General features: G+C 52.4%; 1 protein-coding gene across 1 annotated transcript in view; it reads right to left on the reverse strand.

Moving 5' to 3' along the window:
- CXCR3 (C-X-C motif chemokine receptor 3) overlaps positions 1-16,495 on the reverse strand; it is a 45,719-nt gene extending 29,224 nt beyond the window's left edge. The window contains exon 1 of the mRNA XM_086933164.1: positions 16,463-16,495. Within this exon, the coding sequence (XP_086789290.1) occupies positions 16,463-16,474 (12 nt within the window). The 5' untranslated portion in view covers positions 16,475-16,495. The remainder of the gene's footprint in view (positions 1-16,462) is intronic.
- Between the last annotated feature and the right edge of the window lie 1,769 nt (positions 16,496-18,264).

Genomic DNA, 18,264 nt, shown 5'->3' on the forward strand with positions numbered 1-18,264 from the left:
TGTACAATCATTGCTTACAGTTAGACAGTGAGGCGCAGATTTACAAAAACAGGCGCATCGCTGCATATCAGCAGGGATGCGCCACTTATTGTGCATCACGGCTCCGCAACCATGGATGCGCTGCATTTAACTATGCGACGCACCATGGGGCAAAAACAGATAGATGTGCCATGCATCTGTGCCGTAAAGGTGGCGCAATGCTGGAGTTGCGCACACAGCTCCAGCAAGGCTCGGGGTGCGATCTATGTCAAATGCTGCGTCAAGCCTTGCGCCTGCTTGAAGCAGGCGCACGTTTTGACGCAGCATGGCCGTAAAAGTGACTGAATGAAATCTTGTAGATTTCACTCAGCCACTTTTAGGAGGCGTTCCTGCGCCGGAACGCCCTTCTCCGCGCCTGAATGCCTACTTTTGGCGCGGGGCTTTACAACGCGACGCATCTCCCAGATGCGTCACATTGTAAATACCCCACAGCATGGCGCCTCTTTTGCGCCGCTACTGCATCACAAAAGTGATGCAACGGCGGCGTAAAAGAGGCGCAAGGGGCTTGTAAATCTGCCCCTGAGTGCTTGCAGCTTTTTATATTGGGCACTGGAGCGCTAAATAGGAGCACAAGTTACAATACGCCATGGGGCATATTACCAAGCAATAGCGATAATTATCGCTATTGCTTGGTTAGAGACGAAAATTTACCGCTGAGCTGCGGCGATTTTTATCGCAGATAAACCTTGGTATTACCAAGGTTTATTGCAAATGCGATAAAAATCGGCCGCAATGCATGAATATCGCTGAAAAGTCCGCGATATTCATGCATTACCGAGCTAATGCTCTTAGCCATGTTATCCACCTCATATTGGATAACATGGCTAAGAACTGCTCAGGGCAGGTGTTAGCTTTTGGAGATATTCACGCTTATCACGAATATCTCCAAAAGTTGGTAATAGGAGATAGCGATGTTAGCGACTGTTTCCAGTCCCTAACATCTTGGCACGCCCAGTTTGCATGTCATTAGTGATAAATATCACTGACATGCAAAGTGGGGCCCAAGATGGTCGCTATCTCCTAAAAGCTGTCGCTAACTGGTGTTAGCGACAGCTAGGTAATAGGGACATAATTTTATCTCCGCTTTCTTGGCTTTTAAAGCCAAAAAAGCGGAGATAAACCCCCTTGATAATATGCCCTCATGTTATTTCATTTTTTTTTATGCAAAGGAAGAATAAGTTATTTACCCAGAATCACAGGATGTTGCGCCGAGACTTGAATCCGGTTCTCAGAGTTCAAAAGTCTGCAGTCTGTGGTAACGCCACAACCTTTCTCACATTGAGCATAACATGAAAATAAAGTAGAAATAACAGAAAAAGAGGACTTTTCACTTCAGAGCAACAGTCAAACGTGGGCCGACCCGCAGATTCACTGCACCGTGGAAAATGGATTACTGGGGCTTCTCTTCCGTCCCTGGAGGTGGGGACCCGAAAGCTTGTTTCCTTCCCAGTATAAGAATTGGCTTGGTAGTTTGGTTTGCCCTGTTCCCATCATGCACTGGGACAGGAACAGACTAATTTGCATGTAGCCAGGTTCTGAGCTGGGATGGCGCAGTGAGCTAAAAAACGGTGATGGATCAAGCCCTGATCTCTTGACTGGGTGAGAGTATTCTGCTTAATTCAGAAACTCTGTCCATCACCACCCCCTTTTCCAAAATCGGTGGGGATCCGGGCACCATCTTTTTAAACAGAAATGTGCGCGACATGGGCCCGTGTACGATCTTCACACTCTTGTAGCATACGCTGTTCAATAAAACAATTCACATGCACCGATGTTAACCCCTTCGCTGCGGCGGCAATTCCGCTGCAGCGCTAGGGGGGGGCCCGAGCGGCGCTCGCATGCTCGTGACGGAGCCGCTCCGTCACGAGCCGCGGTTGCGCTGTGCTCATGACGGAGCAGTTCCGTCATGGCCCCGCCCGCTTAATAGAACGCGCTGCGCAGGCGCGAAATCAGCGCCGCGCAGGCGCGGTGGCAGGGCCATGACGGAACCGCTCCGTCATGAGCACAGCTCAGCCGATGCTCATGACGGAGCGGCTCCGTCATGAGCATACAAGGGGTTAAAGTCAAGGTTATGGCTGTGGTTAAAAGAAACAAACACGGAAGCAGTGTAAAAACAAACAAAACAAGAACATTTACAGTTGTATCATTCTTTTCTTGGAGGTGCCAATATTAGCAATAGATCCGGCTAGAGTCAACACCACGTGCCCTGTTGGAACCATATATATATATATACACATATTTGTATATATATATATATATTTATACATATATATATATATATATATTTAATTTGGGAGTCTCCTGAGGCGGAAGCCGGGAGTGAATCTTATCTTTTTAAAACATTTGTTGTGTGATACTCTGCCTCACTTCACTCTCCTGTGCACTTTAAACAGCGCTCCTAGCGCTGCAACGAACGCCATCTATCGCCATCACTGAGGGCGAGGCGCCACGGCGGACACGCCCACCTCAGCTGGACACGCCCCCTCCCCTGTCACTATAAAGTGCGCGCGGCTGGAAAGCGCGTCACTTTAATTTGGGAGTCTCCTGAGGCGGAAGCCGGGAGTGAATCTTATCTTTTTAAAACATTTGTTGTGTGATACTCTGCCTCACTTCACTCTCCTGTGCACTTTAAACAGCGCTCCTAGCGCTGCAACGAACGCCATCTATCGCCATCACTGAGGGCGAGGCGCCACGGCGGACACGCCCACCTCAGCTGGACACGCCCCCTCCCCTGTCACTATAAAGTGCGCGCGGCTGGAAAGCGCGTCACTTTAACTTGGGAGTCTCCTGAGGCGGAAGCCGGGAGTGAATCTTATCTTTTTAAAACATTTGTTGTGTGATACTCTGCCTCACTTCACTCTCCTGTGCACTTTAAACAGCGCTCCTAGCGCTGCAACGAACGCCATCTATCGCCATCACTGAGGGCGAGCCGCCACGGCGGACACGCCCACCTCAGCTGGACACGCCCCCTCCCCTGTCACTATAAAGTGCGCGCGGCTGGAAAGCGCGTCACTTTAACTTGGGAGTCTCCTGAGGCGGAAGCCGGGAGTGAATCTTATCTTTTTAAAACATTTGTTGTGTGATACTCTGCCTCACTTCACTCTCCTGTGCACTTTAAACAGCGCTCCTAGCGCTGCAACGAACGCCATCTATCGCCATCACTGAGGGCGAGGCGCCACGGCGGACACGCCCACCTCAGCTGGACACGCCCCCTCCCCTGTCACTATAAAGTGCGCGCGGCTGGAAAGCGCGTCACTTTAATTTGGGAGTCTCCTGAGGCGGAAGCCGGGAGTGAATCTTATCTTTTTAAAACATTTGTTGTGTGATACTCTGCCTCACTTCACTCTCCTGTGCACTTTAAACAGCGCTCCTAGCGCTGCAACGAACGCCATCTATCGCCATCACTGAGGGCGAGGCGCCACGGCGGACACGCCCACCTCAGCTGGACACGCCCCCTCCCCTGTCACTATAAAGTGCGCGCGGCTGGAAAGCGCGTCACTTTAATTTGGGAGTCTCCTGAGGCGGAAGCCGGGAGTGAATCTTATCTTTTTAAAACATTTGTTGTGTGATACTCTGCCTCACTTCACTCTCCTGTGCACTTTAAACAGCGCTCCTAGCGCTGCAACGAACGCCATCTATCGCCATCACTGAGGGCGAGGCGCCACGGCGGACACGCCCACCTCAGCTGGACACGCCCCCTCCCCTGTCACTATAAAGTGCGCGCGGCTGGAAAGCGCGTCACTTTAATTTGGGAGTCTCCTGAGGCGGAAGCCGGGAGTGAATCTTATCTTTTTAAAACATTTGTTGTGTGATACTCTGCCTCACTTCACTCTCCTGTGCACTTTAAACAGCGCTCCTAGCGCTGCAACGAACGCCATCTATCGCCATCACTGAGGGCGAGCCGCCACGGCGGACACGCCCACCTCAGCTGGACACGCCCCCTCCCCTGTCACTATAAAGTGCGCGCGGCTGGAAAGCGCGTCACTTTAATTTGGGAGTCTCCTGAGGCGGAAGCCGGGAGTGAATCTTATCTTTTTAAAACATTTGTTGTGTGATACTCTGCCTCACTTCACTCTCCTGTGCACTTTAAACAGCGCTCCTAGCGCTGCAACGAACGCCATCTATCGCCATCACTGAGGGCGAGGCGCCACGGCGGACACGCCCACCTCAGCTGGACACGCCCCCTCCCCTGTCACTATAAAGTGCGCGCGGCTGGAAAGCGCGTCACTTTAATTTGGGAGTCTCCTGAGGCGGAAGCCGGGAGTGAATCTTATCTTTTTAAAACATTTGTTGTGTGATACTCTGCCTCACTTCACTCTCCTGTGCACTTTAAACAGCGCTCCTAGCGCTGCAACGAACGCCATCTATCGCCATCACTGAGGGCGAGGCGCCACGGCGGACACGCCCACCTCAGCTGGACACACCCCCATGTTCCCTCTCGCACGGACATAAAAGATGTGCCTCGCCAGGAAGCGCAGCGGACGGGCGCAGCGGGCGCGCCGGCAGCGCGCCGAAGGCGCGCCAAAGGCAAGCCCGTCTGGGCCCGTCCGGGCCTGGACCGGGCCCAGGGCCAGTCCCCCTGCCTCTTCCATCAGCCCCACCCGCATCTGCTGGACTTCTGCCCAACTTCACCTACTCAACTCGCATCTATGCCCGACCTGCCCCCGCTGCATCCCGAATCACCTGGAAACCGCTCATTATCTCTGCTCACAATGCAGTTTTACGCTTCCACCTTGCCAACCCCGCCTTCCCCCTTGCTCACCACCGCATCCTTCCTCCTCTAATCAGCTCACTTTACGTGCAGGTTTGATTAACTGTCGATCTCTACCCCGTCACGCCAACGACATCTGGATGTCCATCTCGTCTGAGGAATGGGATATTCTTTTCCTTACCGAGTCCTGGATCACAGACTCTTCCTCACCAGACATTTATCTGGCTATCCCCCCAGGCTATGACATCAAATGCCTAAATCGGACCGGAGGCAAGTCCGGTGGCGGTCTTGCCGTCATTCTCAAATCTTCCTTCCAGTTTACTTTCACTAGACTTAGTGAAATTGGCACCATCGAAGCCATGTACTTCTCCATCTCCGACAATGCGTCAACAATTCTAGCTGGCACACTCGTCTACTGTCCCCCTCCTGTCTCCACGCCCTCCCTTAACGCCCTTGTCCACTTATTAGCTGATCTCTCTATTAAACATCAAAACTTCATTGTCCTGGGCGATTTTAACCTCCACATCGACAACCCGCTTTGCGCTAAGGCTATTAACCTGATTGACACCATGGAAAGCCTCAATCTTAAACAACTGGTTGCAGGTCCCACCCATGTGGCAGGCCACACCCTGGACCTCATCTTCGCAAACTTTTCGCTCATCACTGCCCTCCAGCCTCTCCCTCTAACCTGGACCGATCACTTCCTCGTCCCATTCTCCCTTACTTTAGGACGCAAATCTGTCCAACCGGCTCACAGGAAGGAATTAGGACGAAAGTGGCATAAAGTCACCTGCGCTACCCTGGACCCCATATTCCACTACCAATCGGAGCACCTCTCCCCGAACATTGATGAAAATGTCGCTAGGTTAAACTCTACCCTCCTTACGGCAATTGACTCCATTTCCCCCCAGATAACCATCTCCTCCACCAGGTCGCGGCCCTCGGCTCCCTGGTTCTCCACCTCCCTTCGGGAGGAGAAAAGCAAGTGTAAGGCTCTTGAACGCAAGTGGAGGCTCCACTACGACTCTGATGCCAAACAACTTTACAGAATGGCACTCAAACAATTTCTTAAACTGAAAAAAGGCGCTATGAAAGACCACTTTGCCACTCAAATTAACAGAGCAAAAAACTCTTCAAAAACGCTCTTTAACGTCGTCAAAGACTTTATTAACCCTCCGGCCAGAGCCCCCCAGAATACCGCTAGTCAGGCCCTCTGTGAGGGACTCTCAGATTTTTTTCTTGAAAAAATAAATAAACTATGTGTCTCCTTCCCCACTGAGACAATCACTCCATCTCCTGCTCCCAATCCCCCTGAGTCTCCATCTCTCCTTGCATTTAACAAACTAAGCACGGACGAGGCCATTAGATTGCTCATCGCCTGCAAATCTGGCGCCCCCTCTGATCCTGTTCCCGCCAAAATCATGGGAGAACTGGCACCCTCACTGGCCTGCCCTTTCCTCTCCGTCTGGAATGCCTCCCTTCACCATGGCTTCTTCCCCACCACCTGGAAGGAGGCACTGGTGATCCCTATTTTGAAAAAGGCAGACGCAGACCCCTCGATCTTCTCTAACTACCGTCCCATCTCCCTCCTTCCTAAACCTGCCAAAGTCCTGGAAAAAGCAGTTCAGCTCCAACTTACTGATTACTTGGAAAGCCACTCTCTGCTTCACGGATCCCAATCCGGTTTCCGAGCAGGATTTAGCACCGAAACGGCCCTGCTGGAGGTGTCGGAGACCATCCGGGAGTGCGTGGACAGGGGCGAGGAGGCCATGTTGGTTCTCCTCGACCTGTCCGCAGCTTTCGATACGGTCTCTCACCCCATCCTCCTGGACCGTCTCAGGCAGATAGGCGTCGGTGGCACTGCCCTCGGCTGGATCGAGTCCTTTCTCTCATCCAGAAGTCAGAAAGTACTACTACGCCCCTACAAATCACAGAAAAAACCTCTGTCATGTGGGGTGCCACAGGGCTCCGCCCTCAGCCCCCTATTTTTCAATGTCTATCTGGCCCCCCTGGCTGACGTCGTGGAGTCCTGCGGAGTCAGGGTGGTATCCTACGCCGACGACACTCAGTTGGTGTTTTCCTTCCGGGACCACTCGGACTCCGCATTCCTCAACTTTCGCCAATGCCTGAATAACATCAGCGGCTGGATGACTACGAACCATTTGAGACTGAATGCAGATAAAACGGAGGTTCTGTTTTTCAATCAGAAAACCTCTATTCCCTCGTCTTGGTGGTGGCCGACAGCTCTTGATCCCGCCCCAACCCCGGTTCGCTCGGCGCGGAATCTGGGCTTCCAATTTGAGGACTCCTTGTCATGTAAAACCCAGATTAATAAGGTTACCTCCGCCTGCTTCATGAAATTACGGATGATAAAAAAGATCCTCCCGTACCTTCCCACGGATTCCCGCCGCACAGTCACCCAGGCCCTTATCACGTCCCACCTGGACTATGCGAACAGCCTCTATGCAGGAGCTCCGCAGTACCTGATTGGCCGGCTGCAGATTGTCCAGAATGCTGCGGCCAGACTGATCGGTAACATCCCTTACCGTCAATCTGTTTCTGCATATCGAAGGCAACTCCACTGGCTCCCTGTGGCCAGCCGCATTCAGTTTAAGGTCCTCACCCTTACCTATCGAGCCGTTAACAACTTCGGTCCTACTTACCTGAAAAATCGGGTCTCGATATCTTGCTCCACCAGATCCCTGAGATCCAATGACCTCCGCCTCCTCATCTTGCCCCGCTTCAGACTTTCCAGAACCGGTGGCAGAGGTTTCGGTGTCATTGCTGCCAGACTTTGGAACTCCCTTCCTCTTGAGCTGAGGTTCTGCCCCTCTGAAACCGTCTTCCGAGCCAAACTCAAAACCTGGCTCTTCTCCGGACTCTAACTTCCCCTGCACTGTCTTTTTCTCTTTCCGTCTCCACTCAGTAACCCCTGGATTTCAGCGCCGGGACACCCCTTCGGGGGTAGCTGCGCGCTTTACAAACTCCATAAAATAAATAAATAAATATATATATATATATATATATATATATATATATATATATATATATATATATACACATACATACACACACACACACACACACACATATATATATATATATATATATATATATATATATATATATATATATATATATATATATATATATATATATATATATATATATATATATACATCTATATATATGTATATATATATATTCACTAAAAAAAAGACATAGGTTTCAGGGACGTTATAGTTAGAAATGCATTAGCATTTAAAAAACCTTAAAAATTCACTGAAAAAACCATAGGTTTCACTGAAGGTATAGGGGCATATTATCAAGGAACGGCGTTACAATTATCGCCGCTTTAGCGGCAGAAATATGCCCTTGAGAATTCCAATAGAAGCCCATGTTCTGCTGTGAACATGGCCTTCTATTGGAATTCTCAAGGGCGTATTATTAAGCCCATACCGCCGCTTTAGCAGCAGTTTTCTGCCGCTCAAGTGGCGATAATTTTAACTCAGTTCCTTGATAATATGCCCCATAGTCAGTTGGACATTTCACTCCTACAAAACTAGAGAATTTACCCATTATAGTTAGTAGCGATAACTATACATCACATAACACATCACTCAAGACATGGCCAGTGACATCACTGATGACATCTCAAATGACATCACTGATGAAATCTCAAATGACATAACTGATGACATCACTGATGAGATCATCCAGTGACTCTGTGTTTCTGTAAAGTTTAAATATTTTTTATATATATGCCACGGTGAATTGAATTATGAGTGGGTGTATAAGTGTCAGAATGGAGGATTTAGTAGGTGCGTGACTGATTGTATAAGTGACTGATTAATCGTATCTTACTGAATGCATGGGTTAGTGAGTAAACTGTTTAAATCTCTGTATCAGTCTGTTAGTTGGTGTATAAGTGGTTGCATGGGTTGGTGAGTAGCTACATGAGTGTCTACATGGGCGATTGATTGGTTGTCTGAGTATTTGTATGGGTGCCTGAGTGTCTGTGTGGGTGGGTGGGGTGTGTGTGACTGTGCATAGATGTGTGAGTGGGTGAATCACTGGGTGTATAGGTTCAAGAGTGCATCTGTGAAGGGCTGTATGGGTGGGAGAGTATGTGTATGGGTGTGTTGGTCGGTGAATGGATACCTCAGTGGTACATATGTGAGTAACTACATATGTAAAAGGCAGTATATGTGAGTTTTGGAGTACATAAATGACTATATTTGAGAGTGAGTGATTGTGAGAGTGGCTGTATTGATGAGTGTGTGCTTGGGTCAGTGATTGTATAATAGAGTAAGCATGTGTTAATATTTGTATAAATAAGTGAGGTGTGGTGTGTATAACTGTATAGGTGAGTAAATGGGTGTGATTGATTCTTTGCATGACTTTAGAGTGGGTGTATAAAAGGCTTTATTAGGGTGTGAGGAGGTGCATCAGAAAATCACAAGGATGATGTCACCAGTGATGTCATCAGTGATGTCGTTTGAGATGTCGAGAGTGATGTCACTGACCATGTCATAGGTGATTTATTATGTGACGTCATCAGCAGTGCATTGCGGGGGCGCGAGTTATAGCTATCTCTACTAACTATAAAAGGTGGAATTTCTCTGGTTCTGTATGAGTGAAATGTCCAACTAACTATAGCATCCCTGAAACTTATGTTTTTTCAGTGAATTTCTAAGGTTTTTTAAATGCTAATTTCTAACTATAACATAGTCAACTTTGGGGGTCAACTACCCCTCCTATTACCACCAGTAAGTCCCACACAGCAAAATTGCCAACTTGTTATATCAGGCCCCCCCTCCCTGGACCCCTGGCACGTTGTAAGTTAAGGGATTAACTCCCCTTGAATCTTGAGGGTCCCTGTGGGCCAACTAGCCCACCAGGTACCTCCAGTAAGCGCCACAGAGCTGCGTTGCAGAGAGGTGATCCGAGGCCATGCCCCTTTTTACACCACTCTGCAAATGCGGCTTCTGGCGTACTGCTGCTCGGAGGATGAAGCCCACTTGTGTCCTGCGGTGCAAATGCTTGTTACTCTTGCAGCAGATTTCTATAACAATTTATCTCCCAGGGAGATTACGTGATTTGCATAGAATCACAGGTTATTGCGCCACCCTGACTCAAGCCAGGTCTCCAGCGCTAGTCACCAGCTCTGGCCGCTGCGCCACAGCCACTCCACTCCCGTGTTATCTGTCAGGGAGTTATTTCCTTCTCCCGGAGATGATTGATAAAAACAGCACATTATTCATCACATAGGCGAAAACCATGCATTACCAATGCTTGTTTTATGTCCTTTGACTATGGGTACCAGGTTCCAGAGTCATAAAATGTTGGCCAAATCCTTTTCTTCAGGTTGGGGCCCAACCAATCCGATAGGGGGTTTGGAGCTTGCTGTACCCGATACGCCACGGCCGTGCCGCATTGCTATAAATATACATAGATTTTGAACCTTATTTTCTCAAAAACTATTGAAAGGATTTACATCAAATCACAAAAAGTCGGCTTTCTGGGCCAAGATCCCGTTCTCTATCACAACTCTAGCCGCGGCATTACAGAAGGGCCGACACTGTTCCAGGCGGGGTGCAGACAGTCACCCGCTCCCTTCAGAAAGGCACCAGGAAGAGTCGGAAGAGACTCGAGGGGGGGTCCTCGGTCCAGAACCCACTCGTGAGCGGGAAGGACACGTCTTGCCTCTTGTTGCCCTCACACACCCCGTGTTGAAGTCACAATCGACTGCAGGAGCACAGACACTGGCCCCCCTCTGACGCGTGCATGGGGGGTGCAGGGTACAAGGGGGCGCTTTTGGACACGTAACTTCAGCGGTGCTGCCCCTAAAATACACATTTACTCATATAAAGAGCAGCGCGTGGTGAGATTGCTCATTTCGCCGTCCACCCTCCAAAAAACCCCACAAAGTACTGTTAAAAGAAACATGAGTTTTACAGGAAATAAGAGTGGGCGTCCATCTGTGCGGGGGACCCCTTAACGCAAGCCTCAGGAGAGAAATGGGGTGTGACTCAAGAATTCGGTTTATGTCAGGGAGAACAGACTGAAAAACAAAAACCGGGACACGCTGGAAATAAAAGACGTGCTAAAGACTTTATTCTTATTAAAGGCCTGTCCCGGTTTATGCGTAGCCCTGAAAATGTGGCTATTTATGTATGTATGTGTGTGTGTGTATATATATACACACACACACATGTGCAAAACTACCACTCTGAGCCCCACTAAATCCCCTGGTCACCCTATATGACACCTCGCGCTTCACATATTGCCTCTGGGTTCACGTCACCTCAAGCTTCACATGACGCCTCAGGGTTCACATAAAACCCCAGGGTTCACATGTCACCTCAAGCTTCTGATGACGCCTCAGGGTTCACATGTTGCCTCAAGCTTCCCATGTCCCTTCGGGGTTCACATGTCACCTCAAGCTTCACATATCACCTCAAGCTTCATATGACGCCCCAGGGTTCACATGTCACCTCAAGCTTCACATGACACCTTGGGGTTCACTTGTCGCCTCAAGCTTCCCACATTGCCTTGGGGTTCACATGGCGTCTCAGGGTCCACATGTCGCCTCAAGTTTCACATGACCCTTCGGGGTTCACATGTCCATTCGGGGTTCACATAACGCCTCAGGGTTCACATGTCGCCTCAGACTTCACGTCACCTAGGGGTTTACAAGTCACCTCAAGCTTCACATAATGCCTCGGGGTTCACTTGTCGCCTCAAGCTTCACATGACGCCTCAGGGTTCACATGACACCCCAGCGTTCATATGTCACCTCAAGCTTCACATGACGCCTAAGGGTTCACATGTCGCCTCAAGCTTCACATGTTGCCCCGGGGTTCACATGTCGCCTCAAGCTTCACATGACACCCAAGGGTTCACTTGTCACCTCAAGCTTCACTTGTCACCTCTGGGTTCACATGTCCCTTCGGGGTTCACATGTTGCCTCAAGCTTCACATGTCACCTCGGGGTTCACATGTTGCATCGGGGTTCACATGACGTCTCACGGTTCACATGTCGCCTCAAGTTTCACATGACGCCTCGGGGTTCACATGACGCCTCGGGTTCACATGTCCGTTCGGGGTTCACATGTCGTATCAAGCTTCACATGACGCCGCTGGGTTCACTTGTCGCCTCAATCTTCACATGTCACCTCTGGGTTCACATGTCCCTTCGGGGTTCACATGTCGCCACAAGCTTCACATGACGCCTCAAGCTTCACATGTCACCCCGGGGTTCACATGTTGCCCCAGAGTTCACATGTTGCCCCGGGGTACCCCTGTCACCTCAAGATTCACATGACGCCATAAGATTCACGTGATGCCTCAAGCTTCACATGTTGCCCCGGGGTTCACATATCGCCCCGGGGTTCACATGTTGCCCCGGGGGTTCACATGTCGACCCGGAGTTCACATATGGCCCCGGGGTTCCCCTGTCGCCTCAAGATTCACATGACGCCTCAAGCATCACATGATGCCTCAAGATTCACATGTCGCCCCGGGGTTCACATGATGCCTCAAGCTTCACATGTCACCCCGGGGTTCACATATCGCCCCGGGGTTCACATGTCGCCCCAGAGTTCACATGTCGTCTAAGGGTTCACATGTCGCCTCAAGTTTCACATGACCCTTCGGGGTTCACATGTCCCTTCGAGGTTCACATAACGCCTCAGGGTTCACATGTCGCCTCAGACTTCACATGTCCCTTCGGGGTTCACATGTCCCTTCAGGGTTCACATGTCGCCTCAAGCTTCACGTCACTTAGGGGTTTACAAGTCACCTCAAGCTTCACATAATGCCTCGGGGTTCACTTGTCGCCTCAAGCTTCACATGTCACCTCGGGGTTCACATGACACCCCAGGGTTCACATGTCACCTCAAGCTTCACATGACGCCTCAGGGTTCACATGACACTCCAGGGTTCACATGTCACCTCAAGCTTCTGATGACGCCTCAGGGTTCACATGTTGCCTCAAGCTTCACATGTCCCTTCGGGGTTCACATGTCACCTCAAGCTTCACATATCACCTCAAGCTTCATATGACGCCCCAGGGTTCACATGTCACCTCAAGCTTCACATGACACCTTGGGGTTCACTTGTCGCCTCAAGCTTCCCACATTGCCTTGGGGTTCACATGGCGTCTCAGGGTCCACATGTCGCCTCAAGTTTCACATGACCCTTCGGGGTTCACATCAAACCCCAGGGTTCACATGTCACCTCAAGCTTCACATGACACCTTGGGGTTCACTTGTCGCCTCAAGCTTCCCACATTGCCTTGGGGTTCACATGGCGTCTCAGGGTCCACATGTCGCCTCAAGTTTCACATGACCCTTCGGGGTTCACATGTCCATTCGGGGTTCACATAACGCCTCAGGGTTCACATGTCGCCTCAGACTTCACGTCACCTAGGGGTTTACAAGTCACCTCAAGCTTCACATAATGCCTCGGGGTTCACTTGTCGCCTCAAGCTTCACATGACGCCTCAGGGTTCACATGACACCCCAGCGTTCATATGTCACCTCAAGCTTCACATGACGCCTAAGGGTTCACATGTCGCCTCAAGCTTCACATGTTGCCCCGGGGTTCACATGTCGCCTCAAGCTTCACATGACACCCAAGGGTTCACTTGTCACCTCAAGCTTCACTTGTCACCTCTGGGTTCACATGTCCCTTCAGGGTTCACATGTTGCCTCAAGCTTCACATGTCACCTCGGGGTTCACATGTTGCATCGGGGTTCACATGACGTCTCACGGTTCACATGTCGCCTCAAGTTTCACATGATGCCTCGGGGTTCACATGACGCCTCGGGGTTCACATGTCCGTTCGGGGTTCACATGTCGTATCAAGCTTCACATGACGCCTCTGGGTTCACTTGTCGCCTCAATCTTCACATGTCACCTCTGGGTTCACATGTCCCTTCGGGGTTCACATGTCGCCACAAGCTTCACATGACGCCTCAAGCTTCACATGTCACCCCGGGGTTCACATGTTGCCCCAGAGTTCACATGTTGCCCCGGGGTACCCCTGTCACCTCAAGATTCACATGACGCCATAAGATTCATGTGATGCCTCAAGCTTCACATGTCGCCCCGGGGTTCACATATCGCCCCGGGGTTCACATGTTGCCCCGGGGGTTCACATGTCGCCCCGGAGTTCACATGTGGCCCCGGGGTTCCCCTGTCGCCTCAAGATTCACATGACGCCTCAAGCATCACATGATGCCTCAAGATTCACATGTCGCCCCGGGGTTCACATGGCGCCTCAAGCTTCACATGTCACCCCGGGGTTCACATATCGCCCCGGGGTTCACATGTCGCCCCGGAGTTCACATGTCGTCTAAGGGTTCACATGTCGCCTCAAGTTTCACATGACCCTTCGGGGTTCACATGTCCCTTCGAGGTTCACATAATGCCTCAGGGTTCACATGTCGCCTCAGACTTCACATTTCCCTTCGGGGTTCACATGTCCCTTCAGGGTTCACATGTCGCCTCAAGCTTCACGTCACTTAGGGGTTTACAAGTCACCTCAAGCTTCACATAATGCCTCGGGGTTCACTTGTCGCCTCAAGCTTCACATGTCACCTCGGGGTTCACATGACACCCCAGGGTTCACATGTCACCTCAAGCTTCACATGACGCCTCAGGGTTCACATGACACTCCAGGGTTCACATGTCACCTCAAGCTTCACATGACGCCTCAGGGTTCACATGTCGCCTCAAGCTTCACATGACACCCAAGGGTTCACTTGTCACCTCAAGCTTCACATGTCACCTCTGGGTTCACATGTCCCTTCGGGGTTCACATGTTGCCTCAAGCTTCACATGTCACCTCGGGGTTCACATGTTGCATCGGGGTTCACATGACGTCCCACGGTTCACATGTCGCCTCAACTTTCACATGACGCCCCGGGGTTCACATGACGTCTCGGGGTTCACATGTCCGTTCGGGGTTCACATGTCGTATCAAGCTTCACATGACACCTCTGGGTTCACTTGTTGCCTCAATCTTCACATGTCACCTCTGGGTTCACATGTCCCTTCGGGGTTTATCATGTCGCCACAAGCTTCACATGACGCCTCGAACTTCACATGTCACCCCGGGGTTCACATGTTGCCCCAGAGTTCACATGTTGCCCCGGGGTACCCCTGTCACCTCAAGATTCACATGACGCCATAAGATTCACGTGATGCCTCAAGCTTCACATATCGCCCCGGGGTTCACATATCGCCCCGGGGCTCACATGATGCCTCAAGATTCACATGTCGCCCCGGGGTTCACATGACGCCTCAAGCTTCACATGTCGCCCTGGGGTTCACATATCGCCCCGGGGTTCACATGACGCCTCAAGCTTCACATGTCGCCCCTGGGTTCACATGACACCTCAAGCTTCACATGATGCCTCAGGGCTCACATGATGCCTCAAGCTTCACATGTCGCCCCGGTGTTCACATTTTGCCCCGGGGTTCACATGTTGCCCCGGGGTTCACATGTCGCCCCGGAGTTCACATGTCGCCCTGGGGTTCCCCTGACGCCTCAAGATTCACATGACGCCTCAAGATTCACATGTTGCCCCGGGGTTCACATGACGCCTCAAGCTTCACATGTCGCCCCGGGGTTCACATGACACCTCAAGCTTCACATGACGCCTCAGGGTTCACATGATGCCTCAAGCTTCACATGTCGCCCCGGTGTTCACATGTTGCCCTGGGGTTCACATGACGCCTTGGGGTTCACATGTCGCCCCGTAGTTCACATGTCGCCCCGGGGTTCCCCTGTCGCCTCAAGATACACATAACGCCTCAAGCTTCACATGACGCCTCAAGTTTCACATGTCGCCCCGGGGTTCACGTCGCCCCGGGGTCGCCTTGGGGTTCACATGTCACCCCAGAGTTCACATGTCGCCCTGGGGTTCCCCCGTCGCTTCAAGATTAACATGACGCCTCAAGCTTCACATGACGCCTCAAGATTCACATGTCGCCCCGGGGTTCACATGACGCCTCAAGCTTCACATGTCGCCCTGGGGTTCACATATCGCCCCGGGGTTCACATGACGCCTCAAGCTTCACATGTCGCCCCTGGGTTCACATGACACCTCAAGCTTCACATGATGCCTCAGGGTTCACATGATGCCTCAAGCTTCACATGACGCCCCGGGGTTCACATGACGCCTCTGGGTTCACATGTCCCTTCGGGGTTCACATGTCGCCTCAAGCTTCATATGACGCCCCGGAGTTCCCTTGTTGCCCACCCCTTTCTCCTGGTGCGTTCTTCCGAACGGCGGCTTCGGGCCTTCATCCTCACGGCCCCCCTCTGCCCCTATGAACATGGAACTCCAAGGAGCGACCTCTCGCCCCCCTCCCTCCCTCGGGGGCTTTAAATACCCCCCTGATATGACCCTAGTATCTTATGCCTGGAGGGTGAACCCCGCTTTGTGGCCCTTTTTCTTGGTGCTATAAACGGGTCACCCCACTGACCCCTCCCCCCTCACCCCACGGACCCCTTCACCCCAAGGACCCCCCTCACCCCACGGACCCCCCCTCACTACACTGCCCCCCCTCACCCCACTGCCCCCCTCACCCCACGGACCCCCCCCCCTTCACCCCACTGCCCCCCTCACCCCACGGACCCCCCCCCTTCACCCCACTGACCCCCCTCACCCCACGGATCCCCATCATTCCCCCCCTCACCTCGCTCCCCATGGCTCCCTCACGCTCCGCGGCTCCGGGAGTCTGAGGGCTGGGGCGGGGTCCCCCCGGCCCCTCTAGGCCTCGGGAGGAAGCGGGGGCGGAGCCTCGGGACCGGGCGAGGGGGGGGGGGGCGGTGAGTACTGACAGGGGCACCACTGAGTGAGGTGTGTAGGTGAATGATGCAGCGGCATCAGTGGCGTCACGTGACTGGGCGGGTGTGAGGGGGGCAGTGACTGGAGCATAGAGGGTGGGGGGGGGCAGATTATGAGGCAAGAAAAGGTCACTGTCGGCAAAACGTTTCAGCAGCAAAAGCAAGAGAAAGTTCAGGGGTCCCCCCTGGAGGCCTCACAGGTGCGACCACAGGTGAGACCCACAGGTGCCAGTGAGACCCACAGGTGCGACCACAGGGGCCAGTGAGACCCACAGGTGCCAGGGCGACCCATAGGTGCCAGTGAGACCTACAGGTGCCAGTGAAACCTACAGGTGCGACCCACAGGTGCCAGTGAGACCCACAGGTGCGACCCACAGGTGCCAGTGCGACCCACAGGTGCCAGTGAGACCTACAGGTGCCAGTGAAACCTACAGGTGCCAGTGAGACCTACAGGTGTCAGTGAGACCCACAGGTGCGACCCACAGGTGCCAGTGCGACCCACAGGTGCCAGTGAGACCTACAGGTGCCAGTGAAACCTACAGGTGCCAGTGTGACCCACAGGTGTCAGTGAGACCCACAGGTGTCAGTGAGACCCACAGGTGCGACCCACAGGTGCCAGTGCGACCCACAGGTGCCAGTGAGACCTACAGGTGCCAGTGAAACCTACAGGTGCCAGTGTGACCCACAGGTGTCAGTGAGACCCACAGGTGCGACCCACAGGTGCCAGTGCGACCCACAGGTGCCAGTGAAACCTACAGGTGCCAGTGTGACCCACAGGTGTCAGTGAGACCCACAGGTGCGACCCACAGGTGCCAGTGCGACCCACAGGTGCCACAGGTGCCAGTGTGACCCACAGGTGTCAGTGAGACCCACAGGTGCGACCCACAGGTGCCAGTGCGACCCACAGGTGCCAGTGAGACCTACAGGTGCCAGTGAGACCCACAGGTGCGACCCACAGGTGCCAGTGCGACCCACAGGTGCCAGTGCGACCCACAGGTGCCACAGGTGCCAGTGAGACCCACATCGTTTTGTTGAAACCTGTAGATTGTGCAGCTGCAGCCGATGATGGATTGTGGGACTGACTGACTGAATGAATGAATGGATGGATGAATGAATGAATGAATGAATGAATGAATGAATGAATGAATGAGAGGAGTTCGATAGCACCACCGTTACTGCGGAGCGCTCTGGCCATTGTGATAAATCCATAATTCGGTGGAAAAAAAGCCGTATTCAAGCAGCGTTCATGTAGCACTTGTAAAGCGCCTCCTGCCCCACGGTGGGCACCGAGGCGCTGCCCGCACAGCTGGTTTGCTACCCCAGGAGGGTGCGGGTGAAAGGCGCTGCTCCGAGCCTATGTGGGGGTGCGTCCATGTCACGCCTGATGCCACTGAGGGGTCGCCGAGGGGCGGCTCTCGTGCTCTCGTGTGACCGGACGCAGGGGGGGGGGGGGGGGGGGGGGGAGAGGGACAGACAGACAGACATTGTAATAGAAGCTGAAGCAACAGAGCACAGCACCGTGAATAGTTACAAATGACCTCGACAGACAGTTCTCATCTCAGGCCTCGGACCTGCGCGCGCTTCATCCACGTGTCAACTTCTCAAGACTTGTCTCCCTCTGGCTCCAGACTGCGCCATCGCGTGTTCTTTG

The sequence above is a fragment of the Lissotriton vulgaris genome, chromosome 7, assembly GCF_964263255.1.
Source record: "Lissotriton vulgaris chromosome 7, aLisVul1.2, whole genome shotgun sequence".
NCBI lineage: Eukaryota > Metazoa > Chordata > Amphibia > Caudata > Salamandridae > Lissotriton > Lissotriton vulgaris.